The sequence below is a fragment of the Cyprinus carpio genome, chromosome A4 (assembly GCF_018340385.1).
Source record: "Cyprinus carpio isolate SPL01 chromosome A4, ASM1834038v1, whole genome shotgun sequence".
Taxonomy (NCBI): domain Eukaryota; kingdom Metazoa; phylum Chordata; class Actinopteri; order Cypriniformes; family Cyprinidae; genus Cyprinus; species Cyprinus carpio.
Genome location: NC_056575.1, coordinates 23,375,350 through 23,401,837, shown reverse-complemented (window position 1 = coordinate 23,401,837; position 26,488 = coordinate 23,375,350). Strand labels below are relative to the sequence as shown.

The 26,488-nt window shown below is 37.4% G+C and overlaps 1 protein-coding gene across 5 annotated transcripts in view; it reads right to left on the bottom strand.

Annotated features, from left to right (window-relative positions):
• Positions 1 to 214: 214 nt before the first annotated feature.
• The window catches only part of LOC109058946 (scavenger receptor cysteine-rich domain-containing group B protein-like), a 44,752-nt gene continuing 18,478 nt past the window's right edge, over positions 215 to 26,488 (bottom strand). The window contains exons 4-27 of one of the 5 annotated variants that reach the window (XM_042744410.1): positions 12,733 to 12,777; positions 12,300 to 12,605; positions 11,414 to 11,446; positions 11,197 to 11,241; positions 10,761 to 11,069; positions 9,878 to 9,910; positions 9,662 to 9,706; positions 9,228 to 9,533; positions 8,335 to 8,367; positions 8,120 to 8,164; positions 7,686 to 7,991; positions 6,814 to 6,846; positions 6,596 to 6,640; positions 6,162 to 6,467; positions 5,278 to 5,310; positions 5,063 to 5,107; positions 4,629 to 4,934; positions 3,841 to 3,960; positions 3,546 to 3,730; positions 3,088 to 3,248; positions 2,373 to 2,618; positions 1,964 to 2,126; positions 781 to 883; positions 216 to 659 (exon numbers count right to left, since the gene is read on the bottom strand). In XM_042744410.1, coding sequence (XP_042600344.1) covers positions 652 to 659; positions 781 to 883; positions 1,964 to 2,126; positions 2,373 to 2,618; positions 3,088 to 3,248; positions 3,546 to 3,730; positions 3,841 to 3,960; positions 4,629 to 4,934; positions 5,063 to 5,107; positions 5,278 to 5,310; positions 6,162 to 6,467; positions 6,596 to 6,640; positions 6,814 to 6,846; positions 7,686 to 7,991; positions 8,120 to 8,164; positions 8,335 to 8,367; positions 9,228 to 9,533; positions 9,662 to 9,706; positions 9,878 to 9,910; positions 10,761 to 11,069; positions 11,197 to 11,241; positions 11,414 to 11,446; positions 12,300 to 12,605; positions 12,733 to 12,777 — 3,260 coding nt within the window. In that variant the 3' untranslated portion in view covers positions 216 to 651. Of the gene's footprint in view, positions 660 to 780; positions 884 to 1,963; positions 2,127 to 2,372; positions 2,619 to 3,087; positions 3,249 to 3,545; positions 3,731 to 3,840; positions 3,961 to 4,628; positions 4,935 to 5,062; positions 5,108 to 5,277; positions 5,311 to 6,161; positions 6,468 to 6,595; positions 6,641 to 6,813; positions 6,847 to 7,685; positions 7,992 to 8,119; positions 8,165 to 8,334; positions 8,368 to 9,227; positions 9,534 to 9,661; positions 9,707 to 9,877; positions 9,911 to 10,760; positions 11,070 to 11,196; positions 11,242 to 11,413; positions 11,447 to 12,299; positions 12,606 to 12,732; positions 12,778 to 26,488 lie in introns of all 5 variants that reach the window. The other 4 variants (XM_042744427.1, XM_042744418.1, XM_042744433.1 and 1 more) reach the window with 4 other exon arrangements.

Here is a 26,488-nt window from a genome sequence, read left to right as displayed (position 1 = left end):
AAGCCTAGCCTGGAAGTTTGAATTAGTTGTAAAAGCTTTAAGTCTAAAACCATTTTAAAGTATTTTCATGAGAGTTGACAGAAGGATCTGGTGGTTAACCATGTCAAAAGCAGCGGACAGATCCAGCAGGCTTAGACTTACATTGACGTAATATTTCTGTGGGGACAAAAACATAAACCATAAACTCAAAGACAGTGGACACTGTTTATTCATACTGCAGCACAAACAAAAGACATAGAATTATATTGTTTCTGTCTTCCTAATGATTCTACCCCACACTATAATGACAAAAGAAAATGTAACCACTGGTGAATAAATGGTACTGAATACACACATGGTTCCCATAACAATGCACATATGTTCTGCTTAATAACAAACAATCTACATGCTGGTTTGGGAAACAAAGCTTAATCCATCATAAAAAAAATAAAATGAAAAAAAAAAACGAGTGTCAGTAGATAAGATGATATTAAAAGCATAATTTGCAGTGAGAAACCCAGCTTGTAGGAGTGTGGCATCAGTAAGACATTAATTTTGAAAGAGATGTATATAAAACAATGAGTGATCAAAACACTTAGCAGAGAAACAAATAATATAATCAAAGAATCACACAGACACTTAAGCCATGGATATGTTCTGCTGTTCTGGGGCTCAAATACCTGTGAACAATAAATATAATAAAGTGACATGTAATAGATTCAAAACAAATATATATCATATTTTTAAAATATGCAGAAACAATACATCAGAAAACTGAATTAGATGAGAAAAAACAAAAACCTTGTTTCTTTTCAGACAACACCAGGGGACCCATGGAAATGGAAGCACTGTCATGGAATTCGGCAGACCTGCCCTCTCTCCAGTGGTATCCAGAGTCACATTGCTAAAACAGAAAAAAATACAGGATCATTGGGCTGTGTACTGATTAAAGCAATCAGATGATTCTATACTTAAAACAGAGGGCAGTCGAAACAAAGATCTAAGCAACCATGTGTTTTAGGACATATTGCAATAAAACATGACATGATACTAAAATATGAAATGTTAAATCATTAAATTTAAACATTTAGGATTCAGCATTTATTGATATCTTTATTTATTGAGGTTTTGTTGGTGATCAATATTGTATTAAAGAACTAAAAAGACTGACAATATTGTTTTTTTTTTTATTTAAATAAATGACAGGAATTTCAGAAAGTATATATGTAAGTAATAATTGATAAGGGTCATTGATTTATTAAAAAATGAATGCACAACCATTACACTTTCAAACTACTGTAGCAATGATGGCTTGCGCTGTCTCTAAGCAGTCACTAAAGAACAAGAGGACAAAGGACAAAAGAGACAACTTGTGTAATTATCTTTTTAAATATTTGGTTGAGAGATAAAGTATGTTAACAAGTGGTTTATTTATTTATTAAATTTAATTTATATCTGTATTTGTTAAGGCAATATTTATTTATTTAACTGAAACTGCACATTTCTGTTGTGAAGTTTCTCACAGAAAACAGCAGATCAAACACATGAAATGTGTTGTATGCAGTCAATGAAGTAAGGACAAGGACAAGGTTCACCAAGGTGTGTGTGTGTGTGTGTGTGTGTGTGTGTGTGTGTGTGTGTGTGTGTGTGTGTGTGTGTGTGTGTGGTGAAAAAGAAAGCGAGAGCTTGTGTAATTATCTGCAAAGTGATATAGAACTGTAATGTGATCAAACCAGGAACTACTTCATAGCTGGGCAGTCATTGAAAATTCATCAACACCTTGGAATGTCTTTCAACCATTGTGCATATGTATGAATATACATGTCCTTTTTTGTGAATTGATTGTATAATTCCCTTTTAAGAAAAAGGGAATTATACAATCAATTCACAAAAAAAAAAAAAAAAAAAAATAAATAAAACTATAACCATGCTGAAAAAAAAATCAGAAACATTTTATTCATTTTGAGAGGGTTTGCAAACTCACAGTTGAGCAGTGGTTTCCCGTAAGAAGGCAAATGTGAACAGTACAGTGCACATAAACCTTAGTGAAGTTTGCAGTGAAGACAAACATACTGAAGGAGAAACGGCTGGATGTGGAGACTCCATTCTGCAGCAGTTCCACTGTGTTATCATTTGGACTTGGACACCTGAGAATAGCAGTAGTGACAGTCAACCATTGTATAAAAGGACCATTGTATAAAAGAATTATGTCTACAAAAACACAGAAAAATGATTTGCAGAATCACTAATCATCAAATTTATGGTAGCGTAAAAGCAGTGCTTTCAGAAAATCTGTACCCCAAAAATGATAAGAATGTCCTGTAAAGCATCACAATAAACAACAATTTCTGCTCTTTTAAGATTTTTCTTTTTAGATTAAAATACAGCCTTACTCTCCGCTGATGAGGTCCCAGTGGACAGAGTGATTAGGATCATTCTCAGGTGTAGCCCAACATGTGTCAATCACTGTGGCAAACTGACGGCTGTCAACCCCCTCTACACGAATTTCCAGAAACATCTGCTGGTTCAGCTCCACATTCACACTTCCAGTGAAGGGCTGGGAGAACTCAGCATCCTGATACGGAACCATCCTGACCTGATATGTCCCTTGACCAGCAGGAAGCTTCTTGTGGACAATGCTGTTAAAATAAATGTAGGGTTGATATGTTGATAAATTGATTCTGTATCAATTTAATGTTTATTTTCCGATATACAGTAACAACCCTGTTGAAAAAAACAGCATATGCTGGTTAGGTATGTTTTGACGCTGGGATGCTGGTTTATGCTGGTCCTTTGCTGGTTTGTGCTGGTCATGTGTGGTATATGCTGGTCCTTTTGCTAGTTTATGCTGGTCCTTTGCTGGTTTATGCTGGTCATGTGCTGGCAAACGACCAGCAAAAGGACCAGCATAAACCAGCATATGACCAGCATAAACCAGCAAAGGACCAGCTTAAACAAGCATCCCAGCGTCAAAACATACCTAACAAACATATGCTGTTTTTTTCAGCAGGGAAATGTGCTCTCGGTTTATAGAAAATTACCATATATAAAACTATTTTTTAATTTAAAATAAATTGGCACAAACAGAGACAGAACATGAAGTCCCACCTCTCTAGTGGATTGATTTCCATATTCATAGAAAGTGTTTGGGTTTGGGGGTATATACAGCTGAAATTCATCTTCAGAATTCTCTTCCTGCTGATGGGACCTTTAGTCGAGCCCGAAGTTCCAAAAATAAAGTTCTCATAAATGAAGTGGGTGCCATTGGCCTGTGGACCAGAGACATAACATTTTAGTTTGAATTTAATTCAAGATTGTATTTACACGATTTTGTATCTACAAATATATTTTAATACCAGATTTCATTAAAAGCTACTGTATTAAGAGCAAAACTCATCAGTCAACTGAAAAAAGGGGGTAAAATGTTTGATTAAAAAAAGCTTAGCACTCTTTCCTTAGTTGTACTTCGGCATTATTCAGTCAGTGGTAAACTGAGATGTGTGAGAGCTGAGTGTGTTTTAAATAGCATATACTCTTATGGGTTTAAATAGCATAATATCTCCTACCACAAGACTTGTACCACAGATGTGGTCATTGTTGTCAAAATAGAACTCCACTCTGCCATTCCAGACTGTTCCTTTGCAGTTGGGGTCATTGAGGTGTAAGTTGTCAGTAGGAAAACCAGCCTCAAAGAGCTGACAGCGAGACAGAGACATGGAACCAGAGCTGCTTTCACAAACCTCAGAGAAATCTGACAGAAAAATAAATAAATAATAAGAACACCCAAGTAAGCTTTAATAAAAAATGTGACTGATTACTGAAAACGTAGATTTGAATTGTTGTTGTGCAGTGTTGTCCAACCGAAAGATTCTGGGTCGGGTCTTTGATGACTCTTGTTACAGAAACAGCCATAAACACCATTTTTCTCTCCACACCATTCATCCTCCGTGCAGTTGAGCTCAAAACAGGGGTCATTCAAAGCTAAGAGAAAAAACAAAGAATGAATGAAGCAGGTGGAACATTTCATAAGCTTAAAGAAACTAATTGAATTACATTACCAGGGTCATATGTACAAAGTTTTAGCCCTCAATTTAATTATCAACTTGGATTATTTTTATTTATTTAATTTTGTTAATAATAGCAAATTAATGATGAATATTTTGTTTTGCTTATATCTGTTTTACTCATTCAGTTTCTAATCTCTCTTTTAAGTAATGCAGTCTGGTATGTTTAACTTTACTGTGAGTTATACATGAAGCGAAATGTACTCATATCCTTTGAGCAACTTTTCCTAAAGTCACCACTGGGGGTGTTATGACCAAACAAATCTAATCAACAGTACTGCGTGCATGCTGTTGGCAGTGTTGCTGGGTCTGTGGTTTTCTCTCGGAATTTGGCTACTTTTGTTGTGAAAACCTGGCAACCCTGGCTGTTGGTGAGCTTGACCCCATAATTAAGGAATAAATGGTACATAATTGAAAACTTTGTTGTGCCGTTGAAAAAAATAAATAAAAATATTCTAATGATATATTGGTTCTTTAAAGTAGATCATGTTATTTGGATCATGAAATGCTGTTGTATTGCTAATGAGAAAAAGTCCTCTACAACATCATAGCTATACAACAGTTGTATAAATGTGTTTGACTCACCTTGGCAGATGACTCCAGCATCTTCTTGGTGCCCACAGTTATGTGATCCCCATCCAAGTGATGAACAGTTTTTCAGTGTTGATTCATTCCCACGGCACTGAACATCATCCAACCAGATTTGTCCAGAACCTTGTCCAAAATAAGCAGAGCTCTTTGCCTCTATCACATTCCCACAGCCCAGTTCTCTACACACCACTGCCGCGTCTGTTGAATCCCACAGATCATCACACACTGTTCCCCAGATTCCATTGTGGAGAACCTCCACTCTTCCAGAACAGAGGTTGGATCCATTCACCAACCTGACAGCTATTAATCACAAACAAAATAAAGATAGAAGAACAGGTCATTAGAATTTTTTTGCTTGTTTGTTTGTCATTTTGATGAGATAACTAAGTGGTAATATAGTGGAGTTTCATCCTCCCCATCGTCTTTACCTCCGACTCCTGGCTGTGAGGCAGTTGTGTTCAATGTCACTGTTGCTGCAGGAAAAAACAAACACACAAATACACAACATTATGGTTTGATGATAATTTTGGAATGTCAGATTGATTGCAGTGCCTCAGATTTGTCCAGTTCAATCAAATGCTTAGGCTGTTTTACAGGTGGTGAGAAAAACAGATCTGGTTCTAATTCAAAGGTGTATAATTACCTGTCCGTGGTGCTGCGCTAGTTTGTGCCTGGCCTATTTCAGAAAAAGAGAGATAACTGAAGTCTATAAGAGTTCAAGAATGGATTTCTGCATTTGCATAATCTTTTCCACAGTGAAAGTGATATTCAAACAGACAGTAAACAAGAAATGGATTTTTAATTCTCTATACCATTTGCTGTTAACATGCTAAGAAAGTCGACCGCAACGATGCCACGCCAGAAGTGAGGCGGTACCTTTGCAAATTGGAGCAAAATTCAGTGTCTGACACTGAGATCAGGCCAATTAATTTAGCTAACGCCACCAACTGGGCAAAAGTTACAAAGTTACAAATGAAGCAAAATGTACTCATATTCACTTTAATCGACTTCTCCTAAAGTCACCACTGGGGGTGCTATGACCAAACAAATCCACTCAACAGTACTGCATGCATGTTGTTGGCAGTGTTGCCTGGTCTGCGGTTTTCTCTCGGAATTTGGCTACTTTAACATTGTTCCCGCGGGTTAAAGCGACCCCAGTAACGTGATATTTAGCCCCTGGAATGCAAATTTTACCATGAACCCCACCAAAAAATAACCCCCAGAACACGATTGGGCTGGATTTGTGCTTGTTTTGAGTAGCGATTTGGTGGCTTTTGTTGTGAAAACCTGGCAACCCTGGCTGTTGGTGAGCTTGACCCCATAATTAAGGAATAAATGGTACATAATTGAAAACTTTGTTGTGCCGTTGGAAAAAAAAAAAAAAAAAAAAAAATATTCTAATGATATATTGGTTCTTTAAAGTAGATCATGCTATTTGGATCATAAAATGCTGTTGTATTGCTAATGAGAAAAAGTCCTCTACAACATCATAGCTACACAACGGTTGTATAAATGTGTTTGACTCCCCTTGGCAGATGACTCCAGCATCTTCTTGGTGCCCACAGTTATGTGATCCCCATCCAATTGATGAACAGTTTTTCAGTGTTGATTCATTCCCACGGCACTGAACATCATCCAACCAGATTTGTCCAGAACCTTGTCCAAAATAAGCAGAGCTCTTTGCCTCTATCACATTCCCACAGCCCAGTTCTCTACACACCACTGCCGCGTCTGTTGAATCCCACAGATCATCACACACTGTTCCCCAGATTCCATTGTGGAGAACCTCCACTCTTCCAGAACAGAGGTTGGATCCATTCACCAACCTGACGGCTATTAATCACAAACAATATAAAGATAGAAGAACAGGTCATTAGAATTTTTTTGCTTATTTGTTTGTCATTTTGATGAGATAACTAAGTGGTAATATAGTGGAGTTTCATCCTCCCCATCATCTTTACCTCCGACTCCTGGCTGTGAGGCAGTTGTGTTCAATGTCACTGTTGCTGCTGCAGGAAAAAACAAACACACAAATACACAACATTATGGTTTGATGATAATTTTGGAATGTCAGATTGATTGCAGTGCCTCAGATTTGTCCAGTTCAATCAAATGTTTAGGCTGTTTTACAGGTTGTGAGAAAAACAGATCTGGTTCTAATTCAAAGGTGTATAATTACCTGTCCGTGGTGCTGCGCTAGTTTGTGCCTGGCCTATTTCAGAAAAAGACAGATAACTGAAGTCTATAAGAGTTCAAGAATGGATTTCTGCATTTGCATAATCTTTCCCACAGTGAAAGTGATATTCAAACGGAGGGTAAACAAGAAATGGGTTTTTTAATTCTCTATACCATTTGCTGTTAACATACTAAGAATGTCGACCGCAACGATGCCACGCCAGAAGTGAGGCGGTACCTTTGCAAATTGGAGCAAAATTCAGTGTCTGACACTGAGATCAGGCCAATTAATTTAGCTAACGCCACCAACTGGGCAAAAGTTACAAAGTTACAAATGAAGCAAAATGTACTCATAGCCTTTAATCGACTTTTCCTAAAGTCACCACTGGGGATGCTATGACCAAACAAATCCACTCAACAGTACTGCATGCATGTTGTTGGCAGTGTTGCCTGGTCTGCGGTTTTCTCTCGGAATTTGGCTACTTTAACATTGTTCCCGCGGATTAAAGCGACCCCAGTAACGTGATATTTAGCCCCCTGGAATGCAAATTTTACCAGGAACCCCACCAAAAATAACCCCCAGAACATGATTGGGCTGGATTTGTGCTCGTTTTGAGTAGCGATTTGGTGGCTTTTGTTGTGAAAACCTGGCAACCCTGGCTGTTGGTGAGCTTGACCCCATAATTAAGGAATAAATGGCACATAATTGAAAACTGTTGTGCCGTTGAAAAAAAAAAAAAAATATTCTAATGATATATTGGTTCATTAAAGTAGATCATGTTATTTGGATCATGAAATGCTGTTGTATTACTAATGAGAAAAAGTCCTGTACAACATCATAGCTACACAACGTTTGTATAAATGTGTTTGACTCACCTTGGCAGATGACTCCAGCATCTTCTTGGTGCCCACAGTTATGTGATCCCCATCCAATTGATGAACAGTTTTTCAGTGTTGATTCATTCCCACGGCACTGAACATCATCCAACCAGATTTGTCCAGAACCTTGTCCAAAATAAGCAGAGCTCTTTGCCTCTGTCACATTCCCACAGCCCAGTTCTCTACACACCACTGCCGCGTCTGTTGAATCCCACAGATCATCACACACTGTTCCCCAGATTCCATTGTGGAAAACCTCCACTCTTCCAGAACAGAGGTTGGGTCCATTCACCAACCTGACGGCTATTAATCACAAACGATATAAAGATAGAAGAGACAGGTCATTAGATTTTTTTAGTTATCTTTTTGTCATTTTGATGAGATAACTAAGTGGTAATATAGTGGAGTTTCATCCTCCCCATCATCTTTACCTCCGACTCCTGGCTGTGAGGCAGTTGTGTTCAATGTCACTGTTGCTGCAGGAAAAAACAAACACACAAATACACAATGTTATGGTTTGATGATAATTTTGGTATGTCAGATTGATTGCAGTCCCTCAGATTTGTTCAGTTCAATCAAATGTTTAGGCTGTTTTACAGGTTGTGAGAAAAACAGATCTGGTTCTAATTCAAAGGTGTATAATTACCTGTCCGTGGTGCTGCGCTAGTTTGTGCCTGGCCTATTTCAGAAAAAGAGAGATAACTGAAGTCTATAAGAGTTCAAGAATGGATTTCTGCATTTGCATAATCTTTCCCACAGTGAAAGTGATATTCAAACGGAGGGTAAACAAGAAATGGGTTTTTAATTCTCTATACCATTTTCTGTTAACATACTAAGAATGTCGACCGCAACGATGCCACGCCAGAAGTGAGGCGGTACCTTTTCAAATTGGAACAAAATTCAGTGTCTGACATTGAGATCAGGCCAATTCATTTAGCTAACGCCACCAACTGGGCAAAAGTTACAAAGTTACAAATGAAGCAAAATGTACTCATAGCCTTTAATCGACTTTTCCTAAAGTCACCACTGGGGGTTCTGTGACCAAACAAATCTACTCAACAGTACTGCATGCATGCTGTTGGCAGTGTTGCCTGGTCTGTGGTTTTTCTCTCGGAATTTGGCTACTTTAACATTGTTCCCCGCGGGTTCCCACGGCCCCAGTAACGTGATATTTAGCCCCCTGGAATGCAAATTTTACCAGGAACCCCACCAAAAATACCCCCCAGAACATGATTGGGCTGGATTTGTGCTTGTTTTGAGTAGCGATTTGGTGGCTTTTGTTGTGAAAACCTGGCAATCCTGGCTGTTGGTGAGCTTGACCCCATAATTGAGGAATAAATGGTACATAATTGAAAACTTTGTTGTGCCGTTGGAAAAAAAAAAAAAAAAAAAAAAAAGAATGAAATATTCTAATGATATATTGGTTCATTAAAGTAGATCATGTTATTTGGATCATGAAATGCTGTTGTATTACTAATGAGAAAAAGTCCTGTACAACATCATAGATACACAACGGTTGTATAAATGTGTTTGACTCACCTTGGCAGATGACTCCAGCATCTTCTTGGTGCCCACAGTTATGTGATCCCCATCCAAGTGATGAACAGTTTTTCAGTGTTGATTCATTCCCACGGCACTGAACATCATCCAACCAGATTTGTCCAGAACCTTGTCCAAAATAAGCAGAGCTCTTTGCCTCTGTCACATTCCCACAGCCCAGTTCTCTACACACCACTGCCGCGTCTGTTGAATCCCACAGATCATCACACACTGTTCCCCAGATTCCATTGTGGAGAACCTCCACTCTTCCAGAACAGAGGTTGGGTCCATTCACCAACCTGACGGCTATTAATCACAAACAATATAAAGATAGAAGAACAGGTCATTAGATTTTTTTTGGTTATTTGTTTGTCATTTTGATGAGATAAATAAGTGGTAATATAGTGGAGTTTCATCCTCCCCATCATCTTTACCTCCGACTCCTGGCTGTGAGGCAGTTGTATTCAATGTCACTGTTACTGCAGAAAAAACCAAACACACAAATACACAATGTTATGGTTTGATGATAATTTTGGTATGTTAGATTGATTGCAGTCCCTCAGATTTGTTCAGTTCAATCAAATGTTTAGGCTGTTTTTACAGGTTGTGAGAAAAACAGATCTGGTTCTAATTCAAAGGTGTATAATTACCTGTCCGTGGTGCTGCGCTAGTTTGTGCCTGGCCTATTTCAGAAAAAGAGAGATAACTGAAGTCTATAAGAGTTCAAGAATGGATTTCTGCATTTGCATAATCTTTCCCACATTGAAAGTGTTATTCAAACGGAGGGTAAACAAAAAATGGGTTTTTAATTCTCTATACCATTTTCTGTTAACATACTAAGAATGTCGACCGCAACGATGCCACGTCAGAAGTGAGGTTGTACCTTTGCAAATTGGAACAAAATTCAGTGTCTGACATTGAGATCAGGCCAATTCATTTAGCTAACGCCACCAACTGGGCAAAAGTTACAAAGTTACAATTGAAGCAAAATGTACTCATATCATTTAATCGACTTTTCCTAAAGTCACCACTGGGGGTTCTGTGACCAAACAAATCTACTCAACAGTACTGCATGCATGCTGTTGGCAGTGTTGCCTGGTCTGTGGTTTTCTCTCGGAATTTGGCTACTTTAACATTGTTCCCGCGGGTTAAAGCGACCCCAGTAACGTGATATTTAGCCCCTGGAATGCAAATTTTACCAAGAACCCCACCAAAAATACCCCCCAGAACACGATTGGGCTGGATTTGTGCTTGTTTTGAGTAGCGATTTGGTGGCTTTTGTTGTGAAAACCTGGCAACCCTGGCTGTTTGTGAGCTTGACCCCATAATTGAGGAATAAATGGTACATAATTGAAAACTTTGTTGTGCCGTTGGAAATAAATAAAAAAAAAGAATGAAATATTCTAATGATATATTGATTCATTAAAGTAGATCATGTTATTTGGATCATGAAATGCTGTTGTATTACTAATGAGAAAAAGTCCTGTACAACATCATAGCTACACAACGGTTGTATAAATGTGTTTGACTCACCTTGGCAGATGACTCCAGCATCTTCTTGGTGCCCACAGTTATGTGATCCCCATCCAATTGATGAACAGTTTTTCAGTGTTGATTCATTCCCACGGCACTGAACATCATCCAACCAGATTTGTCCAGAACCTTGTCCAAAATAAGCAGAGCTCTTTGCCTCTGTCACATTCCCACAGCCCAGTTCTCTACACACCACCACTGCCGCGTCTGTTGAATCCCACAGATCATCACACACTGTTCCCCAGATTCCATTGTGGAAAACCTCCACTCTTCCAGAACAGAGGTTGGGTCCATTCACCAACCTGACGGCTATTAATCACAAACAATATAAAGATAGAAGAACAGGTCATTAGATTTTTTTGGTTATTTGTTTGTCATTTTGATGAGATAACTAAGTGGTAATATAGTGGCGTTTCATCCTCCCCATCATCTTTACCTCCGACTCCTGGCTGTGAGGCAGTTGTATTAAATGTCACTGTTACTGCAGAAAAAACCAAACACACAAATACACAATGTTATGGTTTGATGATAATTTTGGTATGTCAGATTGATTGCAGTCCCTCAGATTTGTTCAGTTCAATCAAATGTTTAGGCTGTTTTACAGGTTGTGAGAAAATTTCAGATCTGGTTCTAATTCAAAGGTGTATAATTACCTGTCCGTGGTGCTGCGCTAGTTTGTGCCTGGCCTATTTCAGAAAAAGAGAGATAACTGAAGTCTATAAGAGTTCAAGAATGGATTTCTGCATTTGCATAATCTTTCCCACAGTGAAAGTGATATTCAAACGGAGGGTAAACAAAAAATGGGTTTTTAATTCTCTATACCATTTTCTGTTAACATGCTAAAAATGTCGACCGCAACGATGCCACGTCAGAAGTGAGGTTGTACCTTTGCAAATTGGAACAAAATTCAGTGTCTGACATTGAGATCAGGCCAATTCATTTAGCTAACGCCACCAACTGGGCAAAAGTTACAAAGTTACAATTGAAGCAAAATGTACTCATATCATTTAATCGACTTTTCCTAAAGTCACCACTGGGGGTTCTATGACCAAACAAATCTACTCAACAGTACTGCATGCATGCTGTTGGCAGTGTTGCCTGGTCTGTGGTTTTCTCTCGGAATTTGGCTACTTTAACATTGTTCCCGCGGGTTAAAGCGACCCCAGTAATGTGATATTTAGCCCCTGGAATGCAAATTTTACCAGGAACCCCACCAAAAATACCCCCCAGAACACGATTGGGCTGGATTTGTGATCGTTTTGAGTAGCGATTTGGTGGCTTTTGTTGTGAAAACCTGGCAACCCTGGCTGTTTGTGAGCTTGACCCCATAATTGAGGAATAAATGGTACATAATTGAAAACTTTGTTGTGCCGTTGGAAAAAAAAAAAAAAAAAAAAGAATGAAATATTCTAATGATATATTGGTTCATTAAAGTAGATCATGTTATTTGGATCATGAAATGCTGTTGTATTACTAATGAGAAAAAGTCCTGTACAACATCATAGCTACACAACGGTTGTATAAATGTGTTTGACTCACCTTGGCAGATGACTCCAGCATCTTCTTGGTGCCCACAGTTATGTGATCCCCATCCAAGTGATGAACAGTTTTTCAGTGTTGATTCATTCCCACGGCACTGAACATCATCCAACCAGATTTGTCCAGAACCTTGTCCAAAATAAGCAGAGCTCTTTGCCTCTGTCACATTCCCACAGCCCAGTTCTCTACACACCACTGCCGCGTCTGTTGAATCCCACAGATCATCACACACTGTTCCCCAGATTTCATTGTGGAAAACCTCCACTCTTCCAGAACAGAGGTTGGGTCCATTCACCAACCTGACGGCTATTAATCACAAACAATATAAAGATAGAAGAACAGGTCATTAGATTTTTTTGGTTATTTGTTTGTCATTTTGATGAGATAACTAAGTGGTAATATAGTGGAGTTTCATCCTCCCCATCATCTTTACCTCCGACTCCTGGCTGTGAGGCAGTTGTGTTCAATGTCACTGTTGCTGCAGAAAAAACCAAACACACAAAAACACAACGTTATGGTTTGAACTGAACAAATCTGAGGGACTGCAATCAATCTGACATACCAAAATTATCATCAATCAAATGTTTAGGGAAGAAACGAAAAAAATCAAAACCTATATATAAATATGAGTTCTTTTTGCTGGTCTTTTTTATTTATTTTTACTTAGCTTGTTCTATGTTGTTTTTTTTGTTTTTTTTTGTTAGTCTGTATGTGTATTTTGTATACTCTTTGTATGTATATGTAACACCGCACCAGCAGAGGGAGCCCTCGCCTGAGTACTGACTGTGTACCGCTCCCTAAGCTTTGCATTACCTGATAAATTTGATGGATCTCAAGTCAAGATTTACTTCAATAACCAGGAAGACTAGTTTGTGTCTGATGAAAAGAAATGCATTTTCTTGATGACTTTATTATCTGGCAAGGTGATCTACTGGGCTGCGGCAGTTTGGGAAATGGATGTGCGATTTAGAAGATCTTTTGATTATTTCATCCAACAACTGCGAGAAGTGTTTGAATATCCCGCTGGGGCAAGGATATCAACCCAGATTCTTCAAATGTCACAAGGTAACCATACAGCCGCCGAATACACCATCATGTTTAGAACCCTCGCTGCTCAGAGCGGATGGAATGATGTTTCCATGAAGGCTTTATTTCAACAGAGCCTCAACACTGATCTGCAGGCAGAGTTGGTTTGTAACGGGAAGAATTTATCGTTTTCTGACTTTGTAACTCTCACCATCAAAATTGACAATCTGATGAGACAAGCCCCGAAAAAAAAAATGAAAAAATACGAGAGAATTTAAACATGTTCCTCCAGCCATCATTCAACCTATCACAACATCAACCACCAAGCCAAGTGATGAACCGATGCAACTAGGTCTTTCCAGATTATCTGAGGAGGAAAGGATGAGGCAACGTCAACTCTGACTATGTTTTTACTGTGGTGAAGCAGGCCATCGCAGTCAGGGGTGCCCACACAAGGCCCAAACAACTTCTCTAGGTAAATATTGAACACTTTTCATTCCCAAGTAACAAGTCCTTCAAGCTCCCTATTAAACTAAAAACTGAAGATATTTCTATTTCTTTAACAGCAATGATCGAGTCTGGAGCAGCTTTGAACCTCATTAACAAAGATCTCATCAAAAAATATGATATTCCTACCCAACCATGCAATTTTCCGATCAAGATCAAAGCTGTCAACGATACCTCCATTGGAGAGGGGATATTTCATCAGACCAAGCCATTAATAATCCAAGTTGGTTTGTTTCACCAAGAATTAATCTCATTGTATGTCATTGATTCCCCAAACATGAAGTGATCCTTGGATATCCATGGCTATCCATTCATGACCCCATCATTTCCTGGCATCAGGGTGAGTTGACCAAGTGGTCCCCTTTCTGTGAGAACCATTGTTTTTCCCAAGTTCCCCAATCATGTTTCACTACTAGCATAGAAAGCCCAGAAATGAACAAGGCAGTCAACATTCCCAAATGTTATGACGATCTGGTAGAGGTTTTTAGTAAAACCAACACAATTAACACCTCATCATCCTTGGGACTGTGCCATCGATCTTCTTCCCAGTGCAATGCCTCCAAAGGGTAAGATTTACCCTCTGTCTAGAAAAGAAACCCAAGTCATGGAAGAATATATTGAAGAGGCCTTAAGCTCAGGATTCATTTGACCCTCCACGTCTCCAGCTGCAGCAGGTTTTTTCTTCGTTGAAAAGAAAGATGGAGGATTAAGGCCTTGTATTAATTATAGAGGACTTAACGATGTCACCGTGAAGTTCCACTACCCCCTACCACTGGTTCCTTTAGCCCTAGAACAGCTCCGTGAGGCTACCATTTACACCAAACTTGACCTACTGAGTGCATATAATTTGATCAGAATCAACAAGGGTGACGAATGGAAAACTGGCTTCCTCACCACTAGGGGACACTATGAATATCAGGTTATGCCCTATGGGCTTGCCAATGCTACAGCTGTTTTCCAGTCGTTCATTAATGAGATTTTCCAAGACCTTTTGAACCATTAAGTAATAGCCTACATTTACGACATCTTGATTTACTCAAAGTCTGAAGATGAACATATCAGCCATGTCAGGACCGTCCTCTCTCGACTACTAGCAAACCAACTGTACATCAAGGCAGAAAAATGTGAGTTTCATGTCAGACAGATGTCATTCCTGGGTTACCGTATTAGTCACCAAGGAGTAAAAATGGATGAATCCAAGGTCAAGGCAGTCACGGAATGGCCACAACCATCCACCCTAAAAGAGCTTCAAAGGTTTCTGGGGTTTGCCAACTTTTATAGATGCTTCATCAGAAATTACAGTATGATTACTTCCCCTCTGATATCCCTCTCAAAAGGAAAGCCTTCGAAGTTGAAGTGGACTGAGGAAGCCAGCCCAGGCATACAATACACTGAAGGCAAAGTTTCCCACACCCCCCATCCTGAAACATCCTGACCCTATTCTTCCATTTGTGATGGAGGTAGATGCTTTGGACTGCGTAATCGGGGCTGTGCTCTTCCAGCGCCATGGCCAACGCAGTAAACTGTATCCATGTGCATTCTTCTCTAGAAAGTTAACTGCAGCTGAAAGAAATTATGATGTTGGGAACAAAGAACTATTGTCCATGAAACAGCCATTGAGCAATGGAGACTGGTTAGAAGGGGCAGTCCACCCCTTTCAGGTAATAACTGACCACAAAAACTCTTGAGTATATCAAAAGTGCCAAACGACTAAACCCACACCAGCTCTCTGGTCCCTTTTCTTCCCCCGATTCCAGTTTATAGTGACATATCGTCCAGGCAGTAAGAATAGTAAGGCAGATGCTCTATCTAGGCAGTATGATCTCCCCATCGAAAACCTCACACCAGAATGCATACTCCCTTCTATTGTGATCACTCCTATCACCTGAGGTATAATGAAGGAAATACAAAGGGAACAACTACAAGAGCCAGTACCTGTCAACTGCCCACCAGATAAACAGTATGTTCCACAAAATCTACGTCACAGAGTAATTCAATGGGTTCACACTTCTATCAGCTCTGGCCATCCAGGAATATCCCACACTCTTAATTTACTGCAAAATTCATTCTGGTGGCCCTCGATGACCAAGGATGTCACCACTTATTTCAAAGCCTATCAAGTCTGTGCCCAATCAAAGTCCCCCAAGGAGTTACTTTCAGGTCTCCTCCAACCACTGCCCATCCCACGACGTCCCTGGTCCCATCTATCTATTGACTTTTTCACAGACCTGCCTTTATCCGGAGTAATGAGAGGGTGTGGGGCAGCGCACACATACATCTTCAGAGAGCTGTGAGAATACAGGAACTCCAGGCCAACAAACGACGTCGCCCACATCCTCCCTACCAACCAGGACAGTGGGTCTGGCTCTCTACAAGGGACCTTAAATTGCGGCTACCAAGCAGGAAGCTCAGCCCCAGGTACAGATGGTAGACAACCAAAATGGGGAATGCCACCGCGCGTACCGCCGCCGCAGGGCCGCGGCATTAACTGCAAATCAGTCGCGTGTTAAAATCATTCGCGAAACTACCGCCAGGTGGCGCAAAGGGACGGATTGCGAACTGAATGTAATTGTAAAATGAAAGGAAAGACGTAAAACAACAATAGCATTATAATATACATTATAACATCCTTAAAAGCCATTAAAAATAGGATAGTCTTAGGCTACAGTCTACTCATCAAAAAATAAAAAAAAATAAACCTTTACACAAAGGCTCTTATGCATGCTTTTGTTTTTAAAAGTATAAGTTTCATATATATATATATATATATATATATATATATATATATATATATATATATATATATATATATATATATATATATATATATACGGATTAAAATGTTTTCATTTAGGTTCATTCTTGGTTTAAAAATAATAATAATAATAATATTAATCTTCAGGTTCCATTTGCAGAGCGAAATGAGAACGGTCCAGCATTTACAAATAATTCTTATTAACTCTGTTATTATTCTTGATTTTTCAAACTGCTCACACTTTGCATTTTGAATTATGCCTTTACTGTGTGACCAATAATTGTGAATTGTGACTTTGATCGCGCTGGTGCCGCACGCGCACATATTCATTGGAAACAGCAGTCGTTCACCGAGCCATGCGGCGCGAGCAGCGGGCCACTTTGGCATAATTTTTGCTAATTATTATTTTTTTTTTTTTTTTCGTCGATACTGAAACGTGTGAAATCCAAAGCCTGTTTTACCTAATGAATAAGAGTTTAGCTTCAAATGGGCAACATGTTTGGATTTGTCCCGAATGAGAGAGATAAGCCCAACATAATGTATCGCTTTAAATTATTTTTAATTATTATTATTATTTTTGTTGTTGTTTATAAGCCTATATTATTATATAGCCTGCTGCAATTATATTTATCCATTAGAATTATATATTTGTAATTCTTGTTCTGATAATTTTTTTTAAATTTAAAGGATTTGTTGTAAAGTGAAGGGAACTAAAAATGTCCTGTTGGTACATTAGCCTATAGCACTTTTAGGCCTGCCGTTATTATTTCTGAATGTAATAAAATGCAACTCTCACAAATGTAATTTATTTTTTAGCGGGTTTTCGTGTATGTTTTTATCCAGCTTTTATTTTTCCATTGCATCTAAAAATTACTTTGTGCATCACATTCACTTCGTGAACAAACAAATATAACTTCAGATCTGCCTCCTGCGATGCTCAGCTGTGGACGATTTCAAAATTTTTGATTTAATGGTTGCTGTCACATTTTATACAGGAATTGTTCATTTAAAAAAAAAAAATCTAATTATATTGTTAGTTTTATGCTAACATGCACTCAAGTCTTCGGATACTATACAAGATACAAGTTCATTTAGGCTAGCATGCACTGTGACATTTTACCGTTTCAACTTATAAATTCCTTGAGATTTTAAAGTCAGTTTAATAGTATTGAAATTCAATTTATCTCGAAAAAAAATTTTTTTTAATTAAATTATTTCTATGAATTAATAAGTTAGCATGACTTTTTCATCATAGCATTTTTTACGAGCTGTATTCGTTTTCTGAAACCAAGCATCCACTTTTTTCTTTTTTAAATCTATGAATCACTCGCATATCTCCTACAACCTACAAATCAGGGCTAATAGAGGTTCTTTCTTTAATTATTTATTTATAATGTTTATTCTTGAAGAAAATAAGTATTTATTCTTTAATAAAATAAGGGATCCAAATATTTGTAATGTACAATAATATAGGTCTATATCTGCCTGCAGTTAAAAGGTTATATTTGTTTTGATTCATCCATTTATGTTACAATTAGCCTATTCTAAAAATATAAAAATAAATAATGTCATAAAAAATGCCATCGGTCTGAATACATTTTACCATTATAGAATTGGGGTAGTAATTTAGGAGGTTAAAATACAGTGAAATTACAAATGGCATGGGATTTTAAAGCATGACAACTGAAGGTCTATGAAACATTTGATGCATTTTTTTTTTTAAATGGTGGTTATTGTTTTTTTCAACTAAAATATTACTATTTCAACCATATAGCCTGTGAATAAATAAATAAATAAAATGCATACTTTTCAGTGAAAGAACACTGAGAGTGTAGGTTGCTTCTGGTGTTTGGATTTGTACTTCAATATAATGAGCTCCAAGTTTAAGAATAGCCTACACTAGTTGTATTTTTTTGTTTGTTTGTTTGTTTTAATCTCTATTTAACAGCATTAACTTACAATGAAATACGTCTTCCTTCAGGCAGACTGAATGTTTTCCTGCCTTGCTAAATGTTGGGTCAGTTAGCGCGAGTCACGCTCGCTGTGAAGCGGGAGCAGCAGACGGAGGATTCCGCCTGGTCTTAAAGCCTTCCGCAAATGCCTACGTTCACAAATAACAATGATTTTGGCAAAAATAATGATTAATTATCAATTGATAATTTGATTTATATTTTGGTCTAGTGAAAATAATAATATGGGCTGCGGGAAAATAATGAATAAAAAGAGAAGGGCTGCTGTGAGTGCAGGCATGTTTCAACCCAGTAACATGACAACATACCGTTCCTCACAGCCCAAAAACAGACCGAATTCAGTTCAGCTGGAGGGGGTGCGGGAAGTAGTTCTGTATAGCTTGTGGGGGTCGAGATAAAGGTGTGAATTTCTTGCTCTTTCATATGGACAGTCTTATGAGGGTTTTCAAACTTGCAGAACAGGTTTTAGGACAAATTTTAAAGAAAGGTTTGATCACTTCAAATGTTGACTACTGTATAGCGCAATAAAGTTTATTAGTTATTATAACTTAATTTCAGAGGAAGTTGCCTTAACTCTTAACTTAAAAAAAAAAAAAAAAAAAAAAAAAAAAAAAAACTGTTGCATTAGGGCTGAGCTATAGGCCTATGGCCAAAAAAAAACCCTCGATTTTTTTCACAAAAAAATACGATTTACAATTTAAATCGATTTTTTTTTTTTGCCTCCCTACTTAAAATCAATATTCAAATGACAAAGAAATTGTTCAAAACAAGTTTTAATACAAAAATATATACTAGCCCATCATGGCATCCACTCGGCTTTAAGAGCTGTTCAGATTAAAACTGGCAGCTCCGCAGTGAGTCAGTGTCATGGACGGAGGACAGACCAAGTGTAGGCCTAAGTCAGTTTTCTAGTCTATATTTTCATCTCGTTATGCCGCTGGTTTAGGTTATGTATTTATTTTTATTTCTTATATAAATTATTTGTAAATATAGCAGACACTGTCTAACCGTGTCTACACCGGACGGCCTTGTTCATATAGGGCGAAACATCTCTCTCACTCGGCAGTACAGTAGGCCTATGTGAGCGGAGTGGAGCAGCAACAATTTCCCTCCGCGCTCCGAGCATTTAATAATCACTAAGCTCCGCATTCATTGATACCAGAAACACTGCTCCGCCTTCACTCCGTGGCTAAAGTTGAAATGTTATGTTCATAATAGCTTATAAAAATAAAATAAAAAATAAATAAATAAAATTACAGGAGAGTTTCAAAGGGGATTAGGCTATTGTGTGCAAACTTTTTGTCCTACCAAACGCCAAACTAATAAAATTGTCAGCATTAAAAGGTATAATTGCTGCTTTCTGCTGTGCAAATTTTGTTTGTGATGAAAATAACAGTTTACATTTTCGTCAGTTATTTTATCTACAGATCGATGCATTTGTTACAGATTTCTGCTCATTCAAAATCAGTTACAGATGAAGTAGCCTACTGTAAGATTACATTTGTTTGAATGCATTATTGCGACATCGATTACGTGTGAATGTGCTGTATCTGTTTAAATCATGCTTTTAACCCGAAAATAATCAGAAAAAGGAAGACAAATTCCTTGAGAACTAGCCTGTAACATCCCGCTCGACAATTGCCGTCATTATAGTCTTCTGATCGGAGAGATTATGTGTATCAAACTATAGCTAAATATGATTATCATGTGAATTCTTGCTAAATATGCAGTTATATTACGGGCTGTTGGCATGAATTGTATTCGTGATGGAGCGGTGCTGGAGCGAGTGAAAACCACGACGCTCCTGACTTTTAAAAAATCCGCTCCTCTTCAGTCAGAATCACTCGCTCATACTCTGCTCGGCAGCATGTCTCAAATGCGCGGGGGAGGCTTGAGCCCAATCATTCTCAAAACATAAAATATTTATTTTATTTAAATTTTCGTTTTTGTGTTTCAGAGGAAAAATCAGTGTTAAGGCATCTCTCCATTACAGACCGTTCTGAAGGAAGAATTTATGCAAACGCGTATAAAATTCTTTAAAAACTTTAACAGAGATGTCTAGAGGGTATTTAATAGGTCTACTTCCCATGTAAGATTTTTCTAGTTACTAGTCGTTAATTTGTCATTATTCAACTAATCGCAAATTTATATTAAATTTACAACTGTAATCCAGCCTTAATATATTCCACGCTCAAGAATATGCATTAAGTTCGTCACAAAGCACAGGCAGAAGTAGCCTAATAATTATGAAAAAGGAGACATTTTAATTATTTATTAATAAACAAATGTTTGCTTGTCGGCCGCAAGATGAAATTCACAGTGCTGACTCTCTCCACATGGACGCGCCTTTAAACAGAAATACAACCTTCACAGATTACATAATGCTTTCGTTTTGAATTGATTCGTTTTAAAAGACATTTCAAGCTTTATGTAGATATATTTCTCATGTATGTGAGACGCCACAATTTTCAGTTATTTCATTATTAGGAAAAAAAATCACGTGATCGAGAGGGCGCCTCCCTGTCATGCATGCGCATTAATAATTTTTGCACAAACACTTGAATATGAATAATAATTCACATTTTGCATATGCATTACAAAGTAAATAATTTTTTTACATGCAATTATCCAAAATAAAACCAAACCAGATTCGTAATGAAGATAAAATATGTAGATAAATAAGTATAAATGCTGCGCATGCACTCAGCATCACGCAGAGCAAATATTGCACTGATATTTTACGGAATATTATACAAACCTGCATTTAAATGCGGCTGCAATTTATTTATTTATTTTTATTTATTTATTTTTACTTTACTTAAATTATATGAAAGCAAGCAAAGAAGACTCCATTTAAAATCACTGAAGTTGTCAATTAATGAAGCTCTTTTTTTTTTTTTTTTACATCGTGTGCACTTTGTTGATAAGTGAGGACGTTTTATTAATCCATCCATTCTTTAGAGTTGCAATGATTTAGTTAAATCGTGCAGGTTTTAATTTATTAGTTTCTTGTTTTAATTAGGCCTAAATAATGGGAGCCAAAATTATACAGTGCCTTACGTTTTACTAAAATAAAGAAAATAATTTATAGAACACGCAAGCCTAGCTCACAATAGGCTATCACTTTTAATGCTCTGATGCAAAGTAAACCACATTTTCTTTTTAATAATATAACACATAATTCATATTATATAAATAATACTGCACACTATTTAAATGTGTCTAATCTAAAATATGGTGTAGGGAAAATATAAGCACAGGCTCATAGGCTTGACATGTGTCCTGCTTGAATTCGTTCTAAGAAACGCACATATCATCATAGGGACTAAACTTTCATCTGTGAATATGAAATATTTTTTCTTTCATTTTCCCCGACTGCAATCAAATATAACACTTCGGTGAGGCAAAGCTGACGTCTATTTGCGAAAATGTGCTTTGATGCGCTTGTTTGAAAACCTGTGATTAAAGCGCAACTCAGCGGTCAAAAGCTGCAAATGCACTTTGCAGACGCCGCGGCGGAGGTACGTGCGGCGGTAGAAGCAACGTTTTGGATGTCCACCTACTGTATGTTGGTCCTTTCAAAATTCTAAGAATAAATGAGGTCACATACAATTTAGAGCTTCCCGCTAACTATCGTATCTCTCCATCCTTTCATGTTTCACTCCTCAAACCGGTCCACCTGGAGGCTGACCCCGACAATGAGGCTCGAGAACCACCACCGCCGCTGGATGTTGATGGAACTCCAGCTTAAAAAGGTAAATAAGTTACTGGACTCAAGACAGAGAGGGGGGTCAGCTTCAATATTTGGTGGACTGGGAGGGCTATGGACCTGAGGAGAGATCGTGGGTCGCCTCCAGCGACATTCTGGATCCCTCTCTCATGGAGGACTTTCATCGAGCCAGACCCGATCAACCAGCACCACGACCACGGGGATGGGGTTCTGTAACACCGCACCAGCAGAGGGAGCCCTCACCTGAGTATTGACTGTGTACCCCTCCCTCTGCTTCTACGTTCATTTCCTGTTTGATCAGTATTTAACAAGAGACTGTGTGTTTGCTCATTGTGAAGTATTGCCAGTTTACCTGCCTTACCAAGTGTTTCCATTGTTATTCTGCCTGCCTGTTCTGTGTATGATTCTGCCTGAGTTGTTGTTTTACGATTGTTGGATTGCCCCTTTGGATTGATAGCCTGATTTGGACTGATTATTGTGTTTGGACCTTTTGCCTGCTTACTCGTCTCCCTTGGGTATGGATTGGGATTTGGACTGCTATTGTGGTATTGACTCTGCCTGGCCTCGCCTCGATGTTACAGTATATTAATAATAATAAAAAAATATAAATAATTTCATTAAAATTACTATTGTTTTGCATTAAGTGCAGTTTTGAGGAAGGTGCCACTGTCAGGGAGTCAAAAGATAATTACATTATCATTAGCGTTGCCAGTTAACTTCAGAAATGGAAAATTAGGGCTAATTGAGATTCTTTCTTTTATTCTTTATTTATAATGTTTATTCTTGTAGAAAATAAGTGTTTATTCTTTAAGAAAATAAGGGGCAGAATAAGGGACGATCCAAATATTTGTAATGTACAATAATGTAGGCCTATATCTGCCTGCAGTTAAAAAGTTATCATATTTATTTTGCTTCACCCATTTATGTAGGCTACAGTTATTCTAAAAAAATAAAAATAAATTAAATGTCATAAAAAATGAGTCAATTTTACCATTATAGAATTGAGGTAGTAATTTAGGAGGTGAAAATACTGTGAAATTACAAATGGCATGGAATTTTAAAGCATAACAACTGAAGGTCTATGAAACGTTAGTCAATAAAGCATTTTTTTTAAACACTGGCACTTAAAGTTTTCAACTAAAATATTATTACAACCATATACCCTGTGAATAAACAAAATGCATACTTTTCAATGAAAGAACACTTAGAGAGTGTAGGTTGCTTCTGGTGTTTGGATTTGGACTTCAATATAATGAGCTCCAAGTTTAAGAATAGCCTACACTAGGTTTTTTTTCTCTCTCTCTCTCTATTTAACAGCATTAATTTACAATGAAATACGTCTTCCTTCGGGTATGTTTTCTGCCTTGCTAAATGTTGGGCTCATGATCAATAAGTTGTATTCGCCTCAAACTGATTTTGTAAAGTCAAACCGCAGACGGTGAACCTGGGTGCAGTTAGCACAAGTCGCTTGCTGTGAAGCGGGAGCAGCTGATGGAGGATTCTGCTTGGTCTTAAAACCTGCCTCAAACGCCTACATTCACAAATAACAATTGATAATTTGTTATTATTATGGTCTTGTGAAAATAATAATAAGGGCTGCGAGAAAATAATGAATAAAAAGAGTATGGCTGCTGTGAGTGCAGGCATGTTTCAACCCAGTAACATGAAAACACACCGTTCCTCACAGCTAAAAAACGGACCAAATTCAGTTCAGCTGGAGGGGGTTGGGTTTTTTTGGGGGTAGTTCTATATAGCTTGTGGGGGTCGAAATAAAGGTGTGAATTTCTTGCTCTTTCATATGGACAGTGTCTTATGAGGGTTTCAAACTTGCAGAGCCGGTTTAGATAGGACAATTGCCTAGTCATATTGGTTTTAGGACAACTTTGAAGAAAGGTTTTGATCCACTTCAAATTTTTACTACTGTATAGCGCAATTTAGTTTATTAGTTATTATAACTTAATTTCAGAGGAAGTTGCCTTAACTCAAAAAAAAAAAAAAGATACAAACTGTTGCGTTAATTTTATTTTGTTGTGTCCATACAATATTTTTTAGAGTATGAAATAAAAATTCTCACAGAATGTAGCCTATTCATTACCAATATATTGAACCATCTCTTTATGTTTTTCTAAATCCCAAACAGAGTCCAGACATCAGTAAAGTATCCAGCTATGAACATGTTTTATAGGCTATTTTAGATTTGGGAAATACACATGCATTACAGACGTGACAAAAAAGACCAGATTTTTTGGAGACAATATATTTTGTAGACTTTCTGTGATTTACAATGCACAAACCAGAAGCAACATTAAGGGTTGGCCATTCTCAAAACATAAAATATAAATTTTATTTCATTTTTTTTTTGTGTGTGTTTCAGAGGAAAAATCTGTGTTAAGGTATCTCTCCATTACGGACTGTTCTGAAAACAGAATTTATGCAAAGCGTATAAAATGCTTTAAAAACTTTAACAGAGATGTCTAGAGGGTATTTAATAGGTCTGTCCCCACATAAGATTTTTCTCGTTAGGCTAATAGTTGTTCATTTGTCATTATTCAACTAATTGCAGGTTTATATTAAATTTACATCTATAAACAATAATGAGCCTTAATATATTCCGCGCTCAAGCACACGCATTAAGTTTGCCACAAAGCACAGGCAGAAGTAGCTTAATAATTGTAAAAAAAGGAGACATTTTAATTATTTATTAATAAACAAATGTTTTCTTGTCGGCTGCAAGATGAAATTCAAAGTGCTGACTTTCTCCACATGGATGCACCTTGAAAATGAGAAATGGAATGATTACATGATTACTTCACAGATTACATTATGCTTTCGTTTTGAATTGGTTTGTTTAAAAGTAGACATTTCAAGCTTTCTGTAGATATATTTCTCATGTATGTGAGACACCCAAATTTTAAGTTATTTCATTATCAGGAAAAAATTCAAGTGATCAATAGGGTGCCTCCCTGTCATGCATGCGCATTAATAATTTTTGCACAAACACTTGAATATGAATAATAATTCACATTTTGCATATGCATTACAAAGTAAATAATTTTGTTTACATGCAATTATCCAAAATAAAACCAAACAAGATTTGTAATGAAGATAAAATATGTAGGCAAATAAGAAGAAATGCTGTGCGTCCATTTAGCATCACGCGCAAATCTTGCACTCTGATATTTTAAGGAATATGATACACACCTGCATTTAAATGTGACTGCAATTTATTTATTATTATTTTTTTACTTTACTTAAATTATATGAAAGCAAGTAAAGAAGGCTCCTTTTAAAATCACTGAAGTTGTCAATTAATGAAGCTCTTTTTTACATTGTGTGCATTTTGTTGATTATAATGAGAGAACGTGAGTTTAAACGGGAGGACGTTTTATTAATCCGTCCATTCTTTAGAGCTTCAATGATTTAGCTAAATTGTGCAGGTTTAATTTATTCATTTCTTGTTTTAATTAGGCCTAAATAATGGGAGCGAAATTATACTGTGCCTCATGTTTTGCTAAAATAAAGAAAATAATTTATAAAACACGCAACAATTTCTTAATCAGTGTACAGACAGATATCTTTTTCCCAATAAGAATATTGAATATTTGAATTTTTCCCAATAAGAATATTGAGAATATTGACATTTTGCATATAAATCCATGTAGCCTAGCTCACTAAAATAGGCTACCACTTTTATTTCAAATAACCCTAACCCTAACTTCAAGTACTAAACTTTCATCTGTGAAAATTAAATATTTTAACTAGAGTGTTTTTCTTTCATTTTCCCCGACTGCAGCCATCAAATGTAACACATCGGTGAGGCAAAGCTGACGGCTATTTGCAAAAATGTCCTTTGATGCGCTTGTTTGATAACTTGTGGTTAAAGCGCCACTCAGCGGTCAAAAGCTGCAAATGCACTTTGCAGACGCGGCGGCGGCACTCGCGGCGGCAGAACGATAAAAAAACAAAACAAAAGATACCTATCAAAAAGGTTAAATTAATGTCCTCCTAGAGGAGGTAGAGCAAAACAAAGATGTTATTTTCACCAGATTTAAAGGACACGATACAAATAAAGAAAAAAATTATCTGGGAGGACATTGCTACCAAATTAACAGTAACCAGGGGTGTTAAAAGAGGAAGGAGGCAAGGAGGTCTGCAAGAAGTGGCAGGATTTTGCAAGCTTGGCAAAAATGAGGAGGGCACT